The sequence below is a fragment of the Stomoxys calcitrans genome, chromosome 2 (assembly GCF_963082655.1).
Source record: "Stomoxys calcitrans chromosome 2, idStoCalc2.1, whole genome shotgun sequence".
NCBI lineage: Eukaryota > Metazoa > Arthropoda > Insecta > Diptera > Muscidae > Stomoxys > Stomoxys calcitrans.
The window spans coordinates 82,139,807-82,159,322 of NC_081553.1; the positions used below are offsets into that span (position 1 = coordinate 82,139,807).

Genomic DNA, 19,516 nt, shown 5'->3' on the forward strand with positions numbered 1-19,516 from the left:
TCTAGAGCTTCTAGAGTGCGAAATTCTTATCCGATTTGGCTGAAATTTTGCACGAAGTGTTCTGGTATGACTCCCAAGAACAGTGTCAAGTACAGTCTAAATTAGTCCCTAACCTGATGTAGCCGCCATATAAACCGATCTCCCGATTATACTTCATGAGCCTCTAGAGGGTGCAATTCCTATCCGATTTGTCTGAAATTTTGTATGACGTGTTTCGTTATGACTTTAAACAACTGTGCTAAGTATGGTTTAAATCGGTCTATAAAGTGATATAGCTGCCATATAAACCGTTATTTGGTCTTGACTTCTTGAGCTTCTAGAGGGCGCAATTCTTATCCGAATTACTCGAGGGTCTTGACTTCTAGAGCTTCTAGAGTGCGAAATTCTTATCCGATTTGGCTGAAATTTTGCACGAAGTGTTTTGTTTTGACTTCCAACAACTGTGTCAAGTATTGTCTAAATCAGTCCATATCCTGATATAGCCACCATATAACCAATCTCCCGATCAGACTTCTTGAGATTCTAGAGGGCGCAATACTTATCCAAAATGGTTGAAATTTTGCATATGTATGTATTGGTATGATTTCCAAAAACTGTTCCAAGTATGGTCTTAATCGGTATATAACCTGATATAGCTTAAATACGAACTGATCTCACAGTTTGTCTTTTTGAGCTTCTTAAGTGCGCAGTTATTACTCTATTTGCCTGAAATTTTGGAGGTGGTAATTTTCTATAACTGATGTTTTTATACCCTCCACCATAGGATGGGGATATACTAAATTCGTCATTCTGTTTGTAACACCTCAAAAAATGCTTCTCAGACCTCATAAAGTATATATATTCTTGATCGTCATGTCATTTTAAGTCGATCGAGCCATGTCCATGCGTCTGTCCGTCCGTACGCCCGTCTGTCTGTCGAAAGCACGCTAACTTTCGAAGTATTAAAGCTACGCGCTTCAAATTTTGCACAAATACTTCTTATTAGTGGAGGTCGGTTGGGATAGTAAATGGGCCAAATCGGTCCATGTTTTGATAAAGCTGCCATATAAACCGATCATGGGTCTTGACTTCTTCAGCCTCTAGAGGGCCCAATTCTCGTCCGATTTGACTGAAAGTTTGCACATGGTGTTTTGGTAACACTTCTAACAAGTGCGCTAAGTATGGCTTAAACCGGTCCATGTTTTGATATAGCTGCCATATTAACCGATCTTGGGTCTTGACTTCTTGATCCTTTAGAGGGTGCAATTCTCATCCGATTGGACTGAAATTTTGCACGGAGTGTTTTGATATCACTTTCAACAACTGTACTAAGTATGATTCAAATCGGTTCATAATCTGGTATAGCTGTGATATAAACGGATCTTGGATCTTGAATTCTTGAGCCAATAGAGCGCGCAATTTTGCATGAGGTGTTTTGTTATGACTTCCAATAACTGTGCTAAGTATGGCGCAAATCGGAATATAACCTGATATAGCTGCCATATAAACCGATCTGGGATCTTGACTTCTTGAGCCTCTACTTCTATTTGCAAATGTCATTCAAAGAACTTGTTTGATATCTTAAGGGGGGCGGCGGACCCTCCCCCTTACCCTAATTTTCAGAAACGCCAGATCTCGGAGATGGGTGGTGCGTTTGGGTTATTTAATGGTGCATTTGCAATTTATACTTGAGCAGATAAATTATTAAAACAAATGTTGACCTCTTCTTGTCCAAAACATAAAGACCAATCACGAAACCAAGTTTTTGGCACGTGAGTTTCCCTAAAATTTCTTACTTTCCAATTGATCATTAAAATCTCATGGTAAACAAATTGATAGCTACCATAAAATAATAGTTGCTCTATGGTTGCTCTCTTAAAAATCTGTCAATAATATTTAATTTTCAAAAATCACAATCAACGCAAATACGAGTATCGTTTAGTAATGTCTAGTTATAACTTTATATGGGTTTTTACATTCGCAATACATACCTGCCAATAGGACACTATTATTATTTTTATTGTCATGATCAACGGGAATGGACGAGACACGTTCGGCACGCAGACAGGCTACGGTGGTGCCAGGACGACCATTTTTGCCGGAAGCTGTCAATTCGACAGTCATATCCATTGATTTCTGCAAAACAGCATCCATGCGTATGAATCCTTCGGCCAGTGTTTTATAGCCCAAAATGGTGCGTGACTTATATTTCTTGCGTCGTTGTAGTAGTATAACCAGTCTATGTGGTGGAAAGCGTTGTTTTTGGTCATGTTGGTATTGGTGTTGTTGATAAGGCAGGGAAAAGAAGGAGAAGAAGAAAGGCAATTGATAACCATAACGTGTGCTACAAAATTGACAGGATATTTTTATTGATTTTATTGGTGGATGGATATTTTTGTGGCGGTTTTTTTTTGTTTGTTTCATAATTTACGGTTGTCATTTAGCCCATATCGCGTAGAGAAGGGTTTTTTGTTTGGTGGCAAGCAATAATTCGCAGTAGCATTAAACATTATTGTTGTAGCGAACATAAAACGTAGAGAAAAGCCAAAAAAAAAGAAGAATACCAAAATTAATTGTACTCAGATTCGAAGAGAACTAAATTTGACGGTAGGAAAGAAAAGCTTGGAAGTTTTATATTTTACTATTGGTAAACTGCAATGATAACAAACGGAACAAAAAAAATGTTTCGAAATATTTGAAATAAATTGGTGGTTAAATATTTGGGGGAGATATTTACAGAAACCCTGGTTTCGAAATATTTTGAATAAGCATTCTGAGGGATTTAATAAACAACCCTTGGGTTTACTATTAACAATTCAAATGAAAAACTTTAATATTAACGATAAAAAAAATTTCGGCACAGTTATTGGCAGTGATACCAAAACACCACCAGCAAAATATCAGCTAAATCGGATAAGAATTGCATCTTCTAGAAGCTCAAGAAGTCAAGACCCAACATCGGTTTATATGACAGCTTTATTTAGTTTTACTCCTTCGAAAGTTAGGGTGCTTTCGACAGACAGATGGACGGACGGACATGGCTAGGTCGACTTCAGATGTCATGACGATCAAGATATTTATGGGGTCTTAAACGCATATTTCAAGGTGTAGAAACTGAATGACGAAAATGGTATACCCCCATCCTATGGCGGAGAGTATAACTAGTAAAAGTGCAGCCATGCGAAAACTTCTCCACAAAGAGGCACGACTGGGGCACGACATTCAGACCGGCTATAAAAGGAGGTCCCTCATTATGCTATGAACTTGAATCGGACAGCACTCATTGATATGTGAGTAGTTTGCCCCTGTTCCTTAATGGAATGTTCAAGGAATGTTTGGTTTGTATAGGGACTATATCAGTTTATAGACCGATTCAGATCATTAGGTTGGGTTAGGTTTAAATTGCAATCTTAGACGTTTTTGTCCATTGTGATACCACAGGAATAGAAGAAGGAAGAAGCCTTCTAGGTCCTACCGTTGAACCAACCAGGTCGTTTTAAAAAGCTCAACAACTTGCAAATGTTCACATACGCTAAATTAGACAGTTTCTCAGAATCAAAAGCTTTCTGGCTGCTAGTGCGGAAAACACACACAGAAGGTGTTCTATAGTCTCCTCTTCTTCAATGTCCTCACAGCTTCTGTAAAAATCGTTACTGGAAACCTTCAGTCTGTCAGCATTTTTCCGATTAGACAGTGACCTGTCATGACGGACACAATGACTGAGACGTCTGTTCTAGCCAGTGACAGCAAAGCGGTAGCTCTCTTCCAGTCTAGATTAGGCCACATAGTTTTGAAATGCTTACAGCCCCTTTTTCTGACCATCTTTCATCTGTTTTTCTTCGGGTAGAGGCATACCCACAGATTCCAGTATCCCTAGAATGTGTAGGGTAGTTCCTAGTCTCTTTAGCTCTTCCGCTTTACAATTCCCTGACATATCTGTGGCCCGGCACCCAGAACAGATGAATTTTTAACTATTCAGCCATCTCGTTGAGCGATTTGGGAGATCTGCGACAGTCAAGGGCGGATTGGATCAGTGTGTCCGTCCGCATATTGTTAAAAGCCCCCTCGATGTCGATGCATACCGCAAGTGTGCACGTTTTGGCATCGAATGATTCTTCTATTGTATGCATAAGCTCGTGCCGGTATCTGTTAGTGCCGGTATCAGTTAGACGCGAAAGCCGGGCAATGACAAAGGAAATTCTCCTACGTCTCATCATCCTTCCCTTAAAGCACCGAATTTACATAAGTGAGCTTGTAGTCCTATGTGTCCCGTTATGATACCTTTCACTAAAAGCCTCGTCTTCTCATGATCTGGATCCCCCCATAGGATTTTCGCCTTCCTACTGTTTCGCTGTTCCACAGGGTTGCATGCGCATTCATCGCCCACACCCTTAACTCGGACTGCGGTGACCCACAGTTCTCTGGCATTCATTGCCAAATCGTCTACCCTTTCAATTCCCCTTACTCCGTTATGGCCCGGCACCCAAACGAGAGCCATCCTCAGAGCAGGCGTTAATCTGCTTCTTACACTGCAAGGCTGTTCGTCCGTCTTGCTTGTTATTGCCCTGAAGGCAATTTTAGGCAGTAGGAACTGATGAATTGCCGCTCAAATTGTTTAAGGCCACAAAGTGTACTGGGACTCATGAAGATGACACGGGACCAATTTTTAATGACTGTGTTTAAGGTGTAGACAAACTCGGTTTAAAAAAAATGTGACTAGCCTGCAAAGGCAGTAGGAGCCGATAGACCACCTGCAAAGTTGTGGGCTTAAACAATAAATAAGCCAATACTGTGAGATAACTTATGCCAAGCTGGGGGCAGTAAGAATAATCTGGTTAGAATGAAATAATTATGTATGAATGAATTAACGTGAATTATATCTGCCCCAATATTCACCAAACTAAGAAGCTAATGGCCTTTGTCAACAAAATTGTCGAAATAGACGGTATGTTTGGAACACTAAATGATCATTTCATCGAAACGGTTGAGTCATATTTCCTTACTATTGGGTTGTCCAAAAAGTAATTGCGGATTTTTTAAAAGAAAGTAAATGCATTTTTAATAAAACTTAGAATGAACTTTAATCAAATATACTTTTTTTTACACTTTTTTCTAAAGCAAGCTAAAAGTAACAGCTGATGACTGACAGAAGAAAGAATGCAATTACAAAGTCACAAGCTGTGAAAAAATTTGTCAACGCCGACTATATGAAAAATCCGCAATTACTTTTTGGGCAACCCAATATTTCTCCATTGTAACAGTTTAAATACTTTGCTTCTTATTTCAACAAATTATTATATTTCAAATTAAATCTCAATTCAACTAAGACGTCTTATTTTTAATTGCATCTTTTCACAAAGTCCATTTCATTAATAAGATCTCAAAGACTTTATAGGATATAGTCAATATCCTTTCAAGTTTTCCCCTAGTTTTTCCATCCATTAGGGGAGATTATCAAATTACAAATTAACCAAGTGATAAATTTGCCACCAACTCAGCGGGACGAAGGACGACAAAGTATTACCATAATAAAATCATGTTCTTTAATGCAATATAGGATTGATGCTAATCATCATGAGGACGGAAAGTTACCTTAACTAGCATTCAGGCAATTAAGTAATAACATCATAATGGTAACGCACTCACGCAGGCAGGTTGGTACTAAGGCATCGATGGAGCCGCAGTCAACGAGTTAAATGGGAAAACTTTTGCCAATTAATTAAGGTTGCTATCACTGTTGCTATGTCTACTCTACGGTGCTTCATCAATGAATGCAAGAATAATATTCGCTCTTTGTACAATAATGTTTAACACAACTCGAGATATAACTGTTACCAGCTGTTGGTTGCTGTTAATGTTGCTACTTGTATTACTCGGGCTTTACGAGTTTGAATCAATTTTCCGACAACACAAATGCAAAGAAAGAAAAAAAACCCACAAATGAATGATGAATTACAGGAATAACAGGATGTGTGGTATGATTGTAGTCGAGAGTGATTGGTAATTAAAGGTGAGTATAAGGAAACGAATATATTGACTACGTAAGGGTATTAAGCTACTGTAATGGAAAATATTGTCAGATTTTACCCAGCAAACAATTTTAGGTGGAAATGGCAGCTTCTAAAAACAAGTTCGCAAAAAGAAGCGCGATCGAATTCTTAGCAGTTGCATAGCTGATTGCATTTTTTACTGTGAATTATTTACTTTGGTTTACATTTACATTTGTTTTTATAGTAAAAGAATAATACTTGAAACTGCACTTTTCTTTTTGCTTTTATTTTGCTTGGTGGTTACCAAACCACAACATTAGACACATAAACAAATTTAACTAAATTTTACAACAGACTTATTGTTATCATGTAAATGAATAATTTTTAACTGTAGGAAAAAGATTCTAAAGATATCCCTGGGGTGACATTTCTTGTATCAATATTTCATTTTTTTTTTTTAAATGATGAAAAATTTGATCATCAATAAATTATTTTTTTTATTTTGATGTCCAAATCATTAAATCCTTATTTTTTTCAGTTTAGACCTCTCATTCTTTATACTGACTATGGTATTTGGCATACTGCTATATGCCATCTAAAAATGTTTGCTGGGTTATTTACTATATGTAACATTCACATGGCATATGCAATCATGTTAACTTTATGCTTTTGTCGGCTTTTCTCTTTCTACTCACCTATTGCCATCACGTTTTATGAAATGTGGATATTGAAGACTAAAATTTAAATCCAGCTCAGTTTCGGACAGTGGTAAACTGCCACCCAATAGCATGCCACCACCACCACCATTTGGATTAGTTGCTGTACCAATGCCAGCATTACCAATACTACCCGGTGTGCCAACCATATGTGAGTTGCCACCGCTGCTGATGCCACCACTGCTACCGCCAATGGTTGACTGACCGGAATTCATCATGGATACAGAAATGGGTGAATTACCCTGTTGTTGCATCATGGAAAGATTTCCGACGCCTCCACTAATGTTATTGCTTGCATTGGCAGTGGCACCACTGCCACCACCACCACCACCACTGACACCAAGTGAAGCGGTTGCATTGCTGCTTGAGGTTATTTGCACAAAGCTAGCCCCACTTATGGGTATTTCGTGGGAGCGTAGCGTACGCTTGGAACTTTGCATTTTCACCGCCAGCGATAGCGATGTCATATCGCCAGGCAGGGGTGTTAAAATTGTTAAACGGGTTATTGTCAGCGAACATAATCTGCAAAGATAAATGGAGAGAATAAAAAGAGATGGAAATTAGTATAAAAATTAATTCAGCGGGGTAAATACAAATAAGGGGTAGGTAGGGGGTAAAAGAGTGTCTTAGCAGTCCTTAGAGAACAATTTACGTAAATAACGACAAAGGAAAAAAAAAGCAAAAGAATTTTTCAAAAGGAAATCATAATATTCCATGAAGTTGGTAATTCAGTTATACAAGGTACTTAGTTTCCTGGAAGATTGTCTAGCCGTAAATCTGATGAGAGAACCACCAAAGGGGTCTCAAAAGTAGCAAAAAAATTCACATTCTTGAAAAAGAAAACTTCAAAAAGAATATTTGGGAAAGGGCAAAAAAGACAACACTTATCTTACCCATCTGCTAGGAGGAGGAGGTATAATCCACTTGTTTTTTAGTTGTAAACTGCAGTTGTCAAGTCTATAATGCTCTATTGTATTGTATTATAGTGGACTCGTATACAGCATATACTGCATATGAGTGCAACTTCAGACTTGATCAGGTTCCTCCGATATAGAAAAGCATTAAGGGAGGCATGTCCAACCAGTAGGAAACCCAGACTTAGACCAAAGCCGAAGCTTAGACGGTAATGCTATAACACTGCGCCACGAAGGAACTTTAAAATTTTTATTGAGCTGGCCAACATTCGCAGTAATCCCATCTTCAAGCACTATTGGAATTTCCCTTCAAACACTGTGCACACCAAGGATAGAAAATGCAAATTTAGATATGGTACTAAAACGGTACTTTTTGGACCAAAAGAATACTTTTTAGCTTTTCATAAAGAATTCAAAAGTATGCAAGTGCAAATGTGTAAATTTTGTCTATGAACATCCCATCAATGAACAGCGGGAATACTTTTCTCATATCTAACAAGTCTAAGCTCAATGATAAGGAGCCTCCTTTCTTACGGCCGATTCCGAACGGCTTGCCGTAGAAGAGAACTTTACAGGGCTTATTACCTAAAGTAGTTACTTCACGTATTGCCAGCACTTGAAGAGGAAGCCACCACTAAAACAATTTTTCTATTCACCGTTAGATGCAGACATGCTAAAATCTGAGCTACGGAAATACTTGCCTATAAAGATAAATAGGATTGAAAAACATTGAAAATAGTTCAAAAATTCATTGTGCTTGAAAAGGCTCGAAATCGATCGCGAGGTTACTATGGTATTCCATGGATCAAAAAAGTACTATAGTACTGACTTTTCCATTCCTGGTGCAGACATGTAACTCAAAAGTAGATGAAGCGCGGTTGTACCAAGCCAAGCCTACATCCGCAGAAACGATCCAACATATAGGGAAACCCTCTACCATAGGCAGAGAGGATACAAGAGAGGATCTTCTTCTAACTCAGAACTGTATTGACTTTACTACGCAATACAGGTGCTCCACAAGATACTTAAACACTAAAGAAACCACCATGCATGGTACGTACACCAGAACGAATTCAAGATTCGCTTGACAATTCTTCCTGCTACAGTCATTATTTTCTTATCCCAATCTGTCTGACACAGCAACGCAGAGACATTTCTAGACCAAAACTATGGCTTCATTCCCGCAGGTAGTATTTAACAAAATGTGGAAAAGGAACAGCAGGACATTCCCATATACCCGAGTCTTAAAGAACAGACAAAGGCCTAAATTATAGATCCATTTCGTATATTTGTTTATGGAGCTTAGATGAAGCTCTAAGGGCATCCTCGCTCTTTATCTTACAAACAGCATCTTCAGCGTCAGTAGCAAAAGCATTTATAGTATAGGGCTGTAGCAACATTGTAACTCTGTTGGAATCTCTCCAATACCATAATAAAGTACGACGAATAGGCTGATGCCACAACACCATCTTAGAATGTTCCTTAATCGATTGAATTCAAAAGAACCACAACTCAGGTATATTTCTAGACACTCGGAAAAACGTCGTCTTCTACACTCCGCGTGAACATTTGCGCGACATTATTTATTATGGACTATAAAATGGTTTTACAAATCGTATCGTATCAGTATCGATATAGAATCTTCACGCTTTAAAAACTTGAAAGAAGAACAACCATCTCCACATTATTGGCCTTTTCGTGTTCATCCCTATTACCAAAGTACGTAAGATCTTAAATCGGTAGATCGGTCAATATATAGTCCGACATAGCCCATCTTGGAACTTAACTGCCTATGGAAAAGAAGCTGTGTAAAGCTTCAGCTAATTATCTCCCTTTTAAATATGGTAGAGTGATTTCAGCAGATGTAAGGCCAGATGGACGGGGGTGTTTTGGGGAAGGGGCGGTGCCCCCAAATACATGGTTTGGATATCAGATTCTTATGCTACTCCCAAGTACCTTTATTTGAGCCCCATATTGCGATGGTCTGTAAATGATTGCTGCTGATGGGGTATTTTGGGAAAGAGATAGACCCCCAGAAACTTGGTCCAGAAAATGGGTTTCAATTCGTGCTCTATACCCCAATATCTTTCATTTGAGCCCCACATTGACATGGTCGGTTATTATGCCCGATTCAGGGGTGTTTGGGGTGGTCCCCCAAACGCTAAGCCCTGAAAATATATCAGCATCGTGCTCAATTCTATAATATCTATATATTATTTATTTGAACCCCATAATCTCAAATACCATTTATTTAAACCACTTTTTGCAAAAGCCAGCTAAATTTCGGGCCCTAAAAACTATGAATATCGAACAACACTGTCTTGAAGACCCAAATTGTCTTGGTGAGCAAATACGTCCTATTTGGGAGTTGTTATGGTGCTACGACGTCCCCTGGACAGTTGGTCCCGAAAGTTGATCAGATTCGTGGTCTGCCATAGACGGCAAACATGACCGGTTTGGGGGATATTTTGATGGATGGGGAGGCCACTCAGCGACTTGGCCATAAAAATACATACCAGATTCGTGTTCTACTCTAAAATACTTCTTATTTGAGCTCCATATTGCAATGGTCAGCAAATACTACCCATTTGGATGTTGTTATGGGGGTGGGGTAGCCCCATAGACACTTTTCCCGAATATTGATATCAGATTCATGCTTTACTTCCAAAGACCTTTCATTTGAGCCCCATATTGCTATGGTCGTAAATTTGTCCCCTTTGGGGGATGTTTTTGGGGATGGGTAGCGCCCCAAACACTTGGTCCCACATTTGGATTCGTATTCTACTCGCAAATACCTTTTATTTAAGCCCCTAATTGCCATGGTCAGTAAATAAGTCCTCTTCAGGGGGTGTTTTGGGCAAGGGGTGGAGCCCCAGAAACTTGGTTTCACATTTGGATATCAGATTCCTATTCTACTCGCAAATACCTTTCATTTGAGTCCCTTATTGCCATGGTCGGTATATATGTCCGATTTAGGGGTGTTTTGGGGGTTGGGGTGGTCCCCCAAACACTTGGACATCGGTTACGTTTTCTAATCTTTAATACCTTCAATTTGAGTCCCTTATTGTCGTAATTGGTCTATATATATATTTGGTAGATTTTGGGGGTGGGGCGGCCCCCTTAGGTACCCCATCCAAAATTAGGATACAAAATTTTTTATTTTAGGTTACTCTAAGAGAGCACACAACTTGAATCGCACCATCCATCTCCGATATCGGGCGATTCTTAAAATTAGGATTAGGGGGAGGGTCCACTCCCCCTTCAGATAGCAAAGTTTAGTACCCCATTTTCACCACGGGATCATTATGCACCATCTGTGAAAATTTCATGAAAATCGTTTCAGGCGTTTTTGAGTCTGTAAGGGACACACAATAATAATGAGGGAGTAATTGTCTACAACTGTGGGTTTAGAGGCGCTTATGGATGTCTTGAGCCGCTGGATTTTTTTTTCTTTGACTATATCAACAAATCCACCAACTATTTTTATTGCCTTTTTTCGCTTATTTTTTGCAGTGTACTTCATTACCTCATGTTGTAATGGAATTGCTACCGTCATTATATCACTTCAACAAAACAACTCTCCGCGGTGTGTCATTCGGTATGGTGGCAATGGGTGAGCATTAGGTTGCATATGCATCACAGACCAGACATTGAGTTGCCTCATAAATTAAATAAAACACTTTATTTGAATAGTTTCTCTTCATGCACTTTGTGCACAGATTGTGCTGCCGACTATCACCATGTATGTAAGTATGATACACCTAACCATTATTAGTCACTCACAGGAAATCTTAATTCTATACTTCCACCCAATCTATTCAATGGTATCCCGTAGGGAAGTTCATAGTTATGGGGGCTGAGGGAAAAACTGCAGGCACATTTACAATAGAAAACCACATAAAGACTATGGGAAGGTGTATTGAAAATAAAGGAATAGAATAGGATGGAAAGAAAAAAAAAAGTTTGTTCTTAAGTAAAAACCGTTTTATGCTTACAAAATTTCAATTGTTATTAATTTTTCTAATTACTCTGAAACATCTTGAATTAAGAGTTAGCTTGTTGACACTGAACGCCTGGGTTGACATACTGGCTGGCGGGTATAGGTCACTTCTAAGTTATGATTATAATCAAAATGATTAGAATACAAAACCCCTAATATGGGACATTAAAAAATATGTGTCACCATATTTTACGATTTGTATTCTTCAATAATTTCATTCTCAACCCCAAAGCAATTGACTTGTAATAATTTTCTGTCCACTTAATTACACTCTCAAATTTTAATGGGTTTTCCTGTTTCTTCATCGCTTTCTTTGGATAATAGAAACATTCACAATGTCGTAAAATTTCAAAATTGTCTCGTTAAACTACAAGTTCTATAATTCCATCACATTCAATGCGTCTTGGCACTATGATTCAAATTTAAACAACACCCCATTTACAAATAGTGCCAGCAGCAAGCCATTGAGTGCGGAAAGTGTGATGTTGGCGTAAATGACTTGTAATTGTAATCTTATTACCATCAATCGCGTAAAAGCAAAATGATGTCATAAAATACCAGAGCAGCAGCACACCATGTCTTGGCATTGCTATACATTCTTCAATAATACATTTCTTCAATACAGCATTACTGTTGTACATACATACAATTCAATACAATATTTCAATTAATGGTAATTTTACACTAATTGTTATCAACTTTATTGTCGTCGCCACTGTCACTTATGGATAAGCTTGAGGAAAGGGAACTATTGCGCCCTCCCTTCCCACCATATTGAAATAAATTAATGCCCAAGAATGTTTGGGATTTTATTACATTCAATAGATAATAAGACGATTATACTCTGCTATCCAAATTGGAGCTCTTCAAATCAAGTCCATAGCACACACAAGGGCGCACACTACTTATGTTAAATGTGTCATGTCATATAGACAAGTCCCATGATATATGGAATTTGATAATCCCTTATTTCAAAAGAGCAATATAATCCATGACACATAAGTCAAAATCAAGAGTTCATAAGTAAATATAATGGCAAAAAAATTTAAGAAGAAATTCTTTATAAAAGTTAAAGAATGAAGGAATTTGTCAATTTCAAACAATCAGGATTCAGATTTCACACCATTGGCGTTCCGTAATTTGCTGAATCATGAAGTTAACTGTATTGTTGAACCTCGAGATCTATTTGCAAATAATATAATTAATTAACTATGAAACTGTGGATCCTGAAGGATTACCGACTGAGGTTACCCAATAACAGGCTCCAATTTTATCTGAGTGTTCAATAGGCGCCTTTTTGAAGAATTTTTCTCAACGTATGAAAAAATAAGAGCTATTGCTCATAAGTACGGGCAAATGTGGGAAAACAGGGAAATCCACAATAGAAAACTTTAGAGGTCAAGGTAGTAGAGGATATTAGGCAGAGAAACCACTATTCCAGTCTTATTGTCCCCTTGGCCAACCTGGCAAGGGCTGCCACCTAAGTGTACTACACACTGCTACAACAAGGACATTTGAAGGACATTTGTTTACTTTACATACCAAATTTCTGCCAAAACAGGCGAAAATTTCAGCTTCTAAGGACGATAAAAGACTAATCGGGGGATCGGTTTATATGAGAGCTATATCAGGTTACAGACCAATTTCGACAATACTTACCATAGATATGGAAAGTCAAAATAACTCACTGCGTGCAAAATTTCAGCCCAAATGTATAACAAGTACGGTTTCCAGGGGGCTCAAGATGTCAAATCGAGAGAAACGTTTATATGGGAGCTATATCAGATTATGGTCGGATTTGATACGTACTTGGCACGGTTATTGAAAGTCATAACAAAACACTCTGTTCAAAATTTCAGCCAAATCGGACCAGAATTGAGGATTATAGTAGCTCAATAAATCAAATGTACCACTTTAAGTGGAAGTTATCCAATCTCATGCTATGGTGTGGGGTTTAAAATGATTAACAACTATGTTATTGCAGGCAGATGCAGCAAGTACGAGGGTTGGCTTTTATATTTAGGGATTGGATTGTTGCAATCTGCCAACTGACAGCTCTATCGTAAAGTTTAACATTTTTGAGGTTATATGTAGTCAGAACGTTTTGACATACGAGCGCTATTTGTGTTGTTTACAGTTACTTAAAAGATTCATTTTCGTGCGATTATTCTGTACAACTTTCGGCGTCGATTAACTCAACAACAGTGCATCGATGAACTTAATTCAATTTTTGGCGATGAAGCTTCATCAAGTACCATTGTTTATTGATGTTATGGTGAATTTAACCGAGGTCGTAGCTTACTCTAAGAGAAATTTCGTGAAGGTCATACAAAATTAGTTGTTCTTCCAAAACCCATTGCTGTTCGCCAACTGATATTGCAAGATCGTCATGTAAACTAACGTCAGATTGAGAAAATCTTAGGCATTAGTGGAATCAGCATACATTCAATAGTGCATGAATATTTGGCCGTCAAAAAAATTTGCTCCAGTTGAATCCCACACTATTTGTCAATCGCTCAAAAAAAGGCTCGTGTCGATTGATCGAAAGAAATGTTCCAAAAATACGATCGCGGTGCTTCGTGGATTTATGGGTATGAGCCCGAAAGAAACCAGCAGTCGAATGTATGGGTGTTTCAAGATGAGCCAAATTCAACAAAAGTTGCTCGCGTACACAGCACTTCTAAGCAAATGATCGCCTTTTTTTTGGAAAAACTGGGTATGTCGCAATCGTACCACTAGAACAACACAGAACAGTCAATTCTGAGTGGTACACAACCATTTGTTTGCCAGTTGTTTTCCAAGAAATCAGGAAAACCAACCGCCGAAGACGGATCACTTTTCACCGCGACAATGCGAGCTCTGTCACATCGGCTCCAACAACAGCATTGTGAAGCACTCAAAACATCGAATTGATGAGTCATCCGCCGTATTGTCCTGACTTGGCGCCGAATGACTTCTTTATATTCCCGTACATAAAAATGTTTTTCGACACGTGAAGAAGCGGTTGATGCGATCAAAATGCGTGTTTTGGAGATACCGCAATCAGAGTGTCATAAGTGCTTCGACAATTCTTCTTTTCCCTATTCCCGAAATATAAAAAGCAACCCTCGTACTTTTACAGGTTCAAAAAAAATACTTTTTAAGACTTAAAAATCAAAAAATCTTTTTTGAACAAATTTTTTCCTGATCTACTTAAGTCGTGGAAGTGAATCTCATTCTACGACTTTGTCTTACTAAGTACTTCAGCTTTGGGTAACTATAAATTCCATATCCACGAGCTGTATGACGACAATAGCATACTTACATGCATCAAAATACAACGGCTGCGTTGGCTAGATCATGTTGTCAGAATGGATGAAGAGGCTCCAGCAAAGAAGTCTTTTGAAGGCAAACACGGGGGGGGTACACGTAAACCGGGAAGACCAAAAGTAGTGAAAGTCACCTCGAAACTTGGTGTCAGAGATTTTAGAATGAGCGCAGAAGATCGAGGCGCTTGGAAAGCTATTCTACGTTCGGCTAGTGGAACAAATGTTCTGTCATAGCCAATTAAATTAAAGTAAGTCACATTATTTACATTTCATACTAAACAACTGACTCACTTTTATACCGACCGTTACTTGAAATGTTAAAATTTATGAGAACAGACGCAGTTTTTAATTTTCGTCATTAAACAAGGAAAAAAGGCATAACCAAAAATGATTGGATTTGAACCCGTATATACACAAAACTACTTGACATATTGAAACCAAATTTTACATTTACAGTAAATGGAATCCAAAAACTTTCATTCCAAACATGTTGACTTTAGACATTTTTAGCCACGGCCGTGACACTGTGCACCGTCCTGTTGAAACCACATGTCGTCCAGGTCCATATCTTCCAACTCAGGCCAAAAATAATCAATGAGTATGGTGCGATAGTATTGTCCGTTCACGGTAACGTAACGATTGGCATCGTCAATAAAGAAGTATGGCCCAATGACGCCGCCGGCATGCTTACTGCACCAAACAGTTATTTTTTGTGTTGATTCGTAAAGAACATTTGGATTTTCACCTGACCTGGGGGGAGGGGGGTGGCTAAAACCCTTCGAATAGGAATACAATTTTGCCGAAAACAATGAAATTTTTAAAATTCTGGGGGTGCGTCGCCCCATAGGCCTTTCTACGCTTATGCCAATAACACATATTTTCCTTATTGACGAACCCATTAAGCCAAGAATGAGCTTAGCCACTGAGTTTACGTCACTGGAGTTAACGCTTTTAAAGTAGCTTTCACCGAATCTGAAATTTTATGATTTGCAGACGTTGCTCGTTCGTGTACTTTACAATGATGAAAATGTTGTGTTTACTGAACAAATTAACAGTGGCAATTTGAAGATTAGTGTAAGAGTGAATTCACAAATAAATTCAAAGTTGTCGAGATCCTTTGGGAAAACCCTTTCCTTTATGAGGTCTTAGAACTATATTACAAAAGGAATGACGAAATATGTATAAACTCCCCACCCAATGGTGGAGGATATAAACAACTAAAATATCACATTTTTGAAGATAAGATCGTTTGGGGCCAAAGTTATGCGTATGGTGAACACCACTGAAATCGATAGAGTTGAAATCCTGGCAAAAACCTACAAAATAACTTTAAGTTTCATTCTATGCCAAAAACAAAAAAAAATATTTTTTGAAAATCATGCTTTGATCAGAGTATCGACCTTAAATATTCCCATACCTTCTTTCACATGTAATTGCTCGGTACAAATGTATTTTTTTGCCAACTCATATAAAATTGATAATAATCTGTTTTTTTTTTTTCAAAGAAATTGTTATCAATTAGATCAATAATAACCATTAAAAATTCTTTTAACTGTAACTTTTTTGAACGATCTTTTGCCGAAAAGATTGTAAAAATTGATTGGCTGTTTGTAAACAAGCACTTCAAGTTCAATGAACTAAAATTGAAAAAAAAAACAAAAAAAAAAAAGAAATGCCATATAAAATGAAACAAAAGGTAAAGGTAAACAACAAAAGGTGAAATGAGTTATTTTTTTCTGGTATCAACGAACATTTTGGCTTTGTTCAAAAAGTGGGCATTATCGAATTGCTATAAATTTCCCATACAAAGATTTAAAAATACCGCACAATATACTCGCCCAGCAAGCAATTGGCATAATAATAAGGAGATAATGGGAAACATTATATTTATTATGACATCAAGAATTGAGGTTGAAAAATATTTCTTTGTAAAAAATAAAATAATGGGTGGCGAAAGAAATTGTAATTCAAAAGATTTTAAAGCAATATTTAAAAGGTTTCTCTTAGGTTTAAACTAAAAATAAACTTTGATCACATTTTTTAAATGAAAAAAAGTTCAATAAAAATCCTACGAATATCAAATTAAAAAAAAACAGTAAGGAAGGGCAATAGTCGGGCGGTGCTAACTGTATAATACATTACACCCACCCTATAAATACAATATGGAAGCTATATCCTATTCTGAACCAATTTTGATGCATCTCGACGGATGTTTTCAAATGGGTTAGTAAACAATCCTTATAATATTTCGAGCAAATATGTTCAAACTGCAATAACTACGGTTGACAAATGACAACATTATTGCAAATTACCCAAAATCTGATGAAACACATACATGGGAGCCACATTTAAATATGAACCGATTTCGAGCAAACTTCTCAGATATTGTAGTAGTCGTTGAGGAAAGCGTTGTGCAAAATTTTCGCAAGATTGGTCAATAAATGCGCTTGCAGTGGCTCAAGAAGTACAAATCGGGCAATATATATACGTGACAGCTATATCTAAATCTGGTCCGATTTCCATGAAATTCACCAGTAACATTAAGAGTCGTAAGAAAATCCTTCCTGTCAAATTTCTAGAGAATCGGTTAACACATGAGCACTTTATTTCAATATTTCTCAAAATCGGAGGAAAATATATATATGGGAGCTATATCTAAATCTGAACCGATTTCAAGCAAACTTCTCAAATATTGTGGTAGTCATCGAGGAAATCTTTGTAAAAAATTTTGGCAAGATTGGTCAAAAAATGCGCTAGCAGTGGCTCTAGAAGTGAAAATCGGGAGATACACATATATGATAGCTATATCTAAATCTGAACCGATTTCTATGAAATTCACCAGTAATGTCGGAGGTGATGAGAAAATCCCTCTTGCCATATTACGAGAGAATCGGTTAACAAATGAGCACCTTATTGCAATTTTTCTCAAAATCGTACGAACATATATATGGAAGCTATAGCTTAATATGAACCGATTTTGAGCAAACTTCTCAGATATTGTGGAAGTCGTCACGGAAAGCATTGTGGCAAGATTGGTCAATAAATGGGCTTGCTGTGAGTCTAGAAGTTAAAATCGGGCGATATATATATATATATATATATATATATATATATATATATATATATATATATATATATATATATATATATATATATATATGAGAGCTATATCTAAATCTGCACCGATTTCCTTGAAATTCACCAGAAATGTCAAGAGAAAATCTTTCCTGCCAAAATTCGTGAGAATCGGTTGACAAATAACCATTTTATTGCAATATTACTGCAAATCGGATGAACATACATATGGGAGCTATATCCAAATCTGAACCGATATTACTGCTAATCGGATGAACATATATATGGGAGCTATATCCAAATCTGAACCGATTTTTTCCAATTTCAATAGGCTTCGTCTCTAGGCCCAAGAAAATGCATGTGCCTAGTTTGAAGACGATGGGAAGAAAATTGCGACCTGTACTTTGTATACAAATTAACATGGACAGACGGACAGACAGACGAACAGAAAGACAGATGGACAGACAGACAGACAGACAGACATAGCTTACTCGAATCAGAAAGTGATTCTGAGTCGATCGGTATGCTTATCAAGGGGTTGATCTCTCTTCCTTCTGGTTGTTACAAACAAATGCCCTAAGTTATAATACCTTGTAGCACAGTGTAGAAAGAAGTAAAATTTTTTTTTATAAAAATCAAGGCGTAGCGTTATTTGGGCTTTAAAGCATTAGGTCTTATGACATTAATAATTTTTTGTTTAGTTGGGTTATATCGATTTTCATTAATGGTCCAAAAATCACTTTCAAAAAATGTCATTGTGCCCAAAATAAGGTCATATCGCCCAAATGTGTGCAAAAACAACTAACATTGTCATCGTTGGGGCGATATCACATTTGTCGTTTAGGGCGGAAATGTTTTGGGCGAAATGACGCTATGTCAAAAATCAATAGAGAAATTTGAACAAAAAATAAAATATTGGATTTTTTTACAGACCGAAAATAATTAGGTTAGGTTAGGTAAGAGTGGTAGTCTTTTTTCCAAACAAACTCACTTAGACAATTTTAGTCCATTGCGATGCTACAGTAGCGACAGACCAGGCCTCAGGTCGGAGTCAAATCCGAGCACTCTAGCAACTCGGCTACCGGAACAACCAACAGACTGACAATATTTAAAAACATACAATTTGAATATATTTTTAAGCTGCATTTTTATACCCTCCACCATAGGATGGGGTTATACTAATCTAGTCATTCGGTTTGTAACACCTCGAAATATTGATCTAGGACCTCTAAATTATATATATTCTTGATCGTCTCGACACCTTGAGTTGATCTAACCATGTCCGCCTGTCCGTCCGATTGTCGAAATCATGATAGCGGTCGAGCGAACTAGCCACTTGAAATTTTGCACAAATACTTTATATTGATGTTGGTCGTTGGGGATTGCAAATGGGACATATCGGTTCAGATTTGGATATAGCACCTATATAAACCGATCTCCAGATTTGACTTCTTGAGCCCCTGGAAGCCGCAATTTTTGTCCGATTTGACTGAAATTTTGTTATGACTTCCAACAGCTGTGTTAAATAAGGTTG

At 37.6% G+C, this 19,516-nt stretch overlaps 1 protein-coding gene and 1 long non-coding RNA gene across 5 annotated transcripts in view; both read right to left on the reverse strand.

Annotated features, from left to right (window-relative positions):
- Positions 1–19,516, reverse strand: part of LOC106084915 (phosphofurin acidic cluster sorting protein 2) — a 249,464-nt gene that overhangs the window by 99,230 nt on the left and 130,718 nt on the right. For all 4 annotated transcript variants that reach the window (XM_059363487.1, XM_059363485.1, XM_059363486.1 and 1 more), the window contains exons 2-3: positions 6,665–7,207; positions 1,971–2,218 (exon numbers count right to left, since the gene is read on the reverse strand). In XM_059363487.1, the coding sequence (XP_059219470.1) occupies positions 1,971–2,218; positions 6,665–7,207 (791 nt within the window). The remainder of the gene's footprint in view (positions 1–1,970; positions 2,219–6,664; positions 7,208–19,516) is intronic.
- On the reverse strand, positions 16,005–16,499 carry LOC106084916 (uncharacterized). The gene is made up of 2 exons (XR_009397267.1): positions 16,325–16,499; positions 16,005–16,248 (listed from the first exon to the last, which is right to left on the reverse strand). It is a non-coding gene; the product is annotated as an uncharacterized LOC106084916 (long non-coding RNA).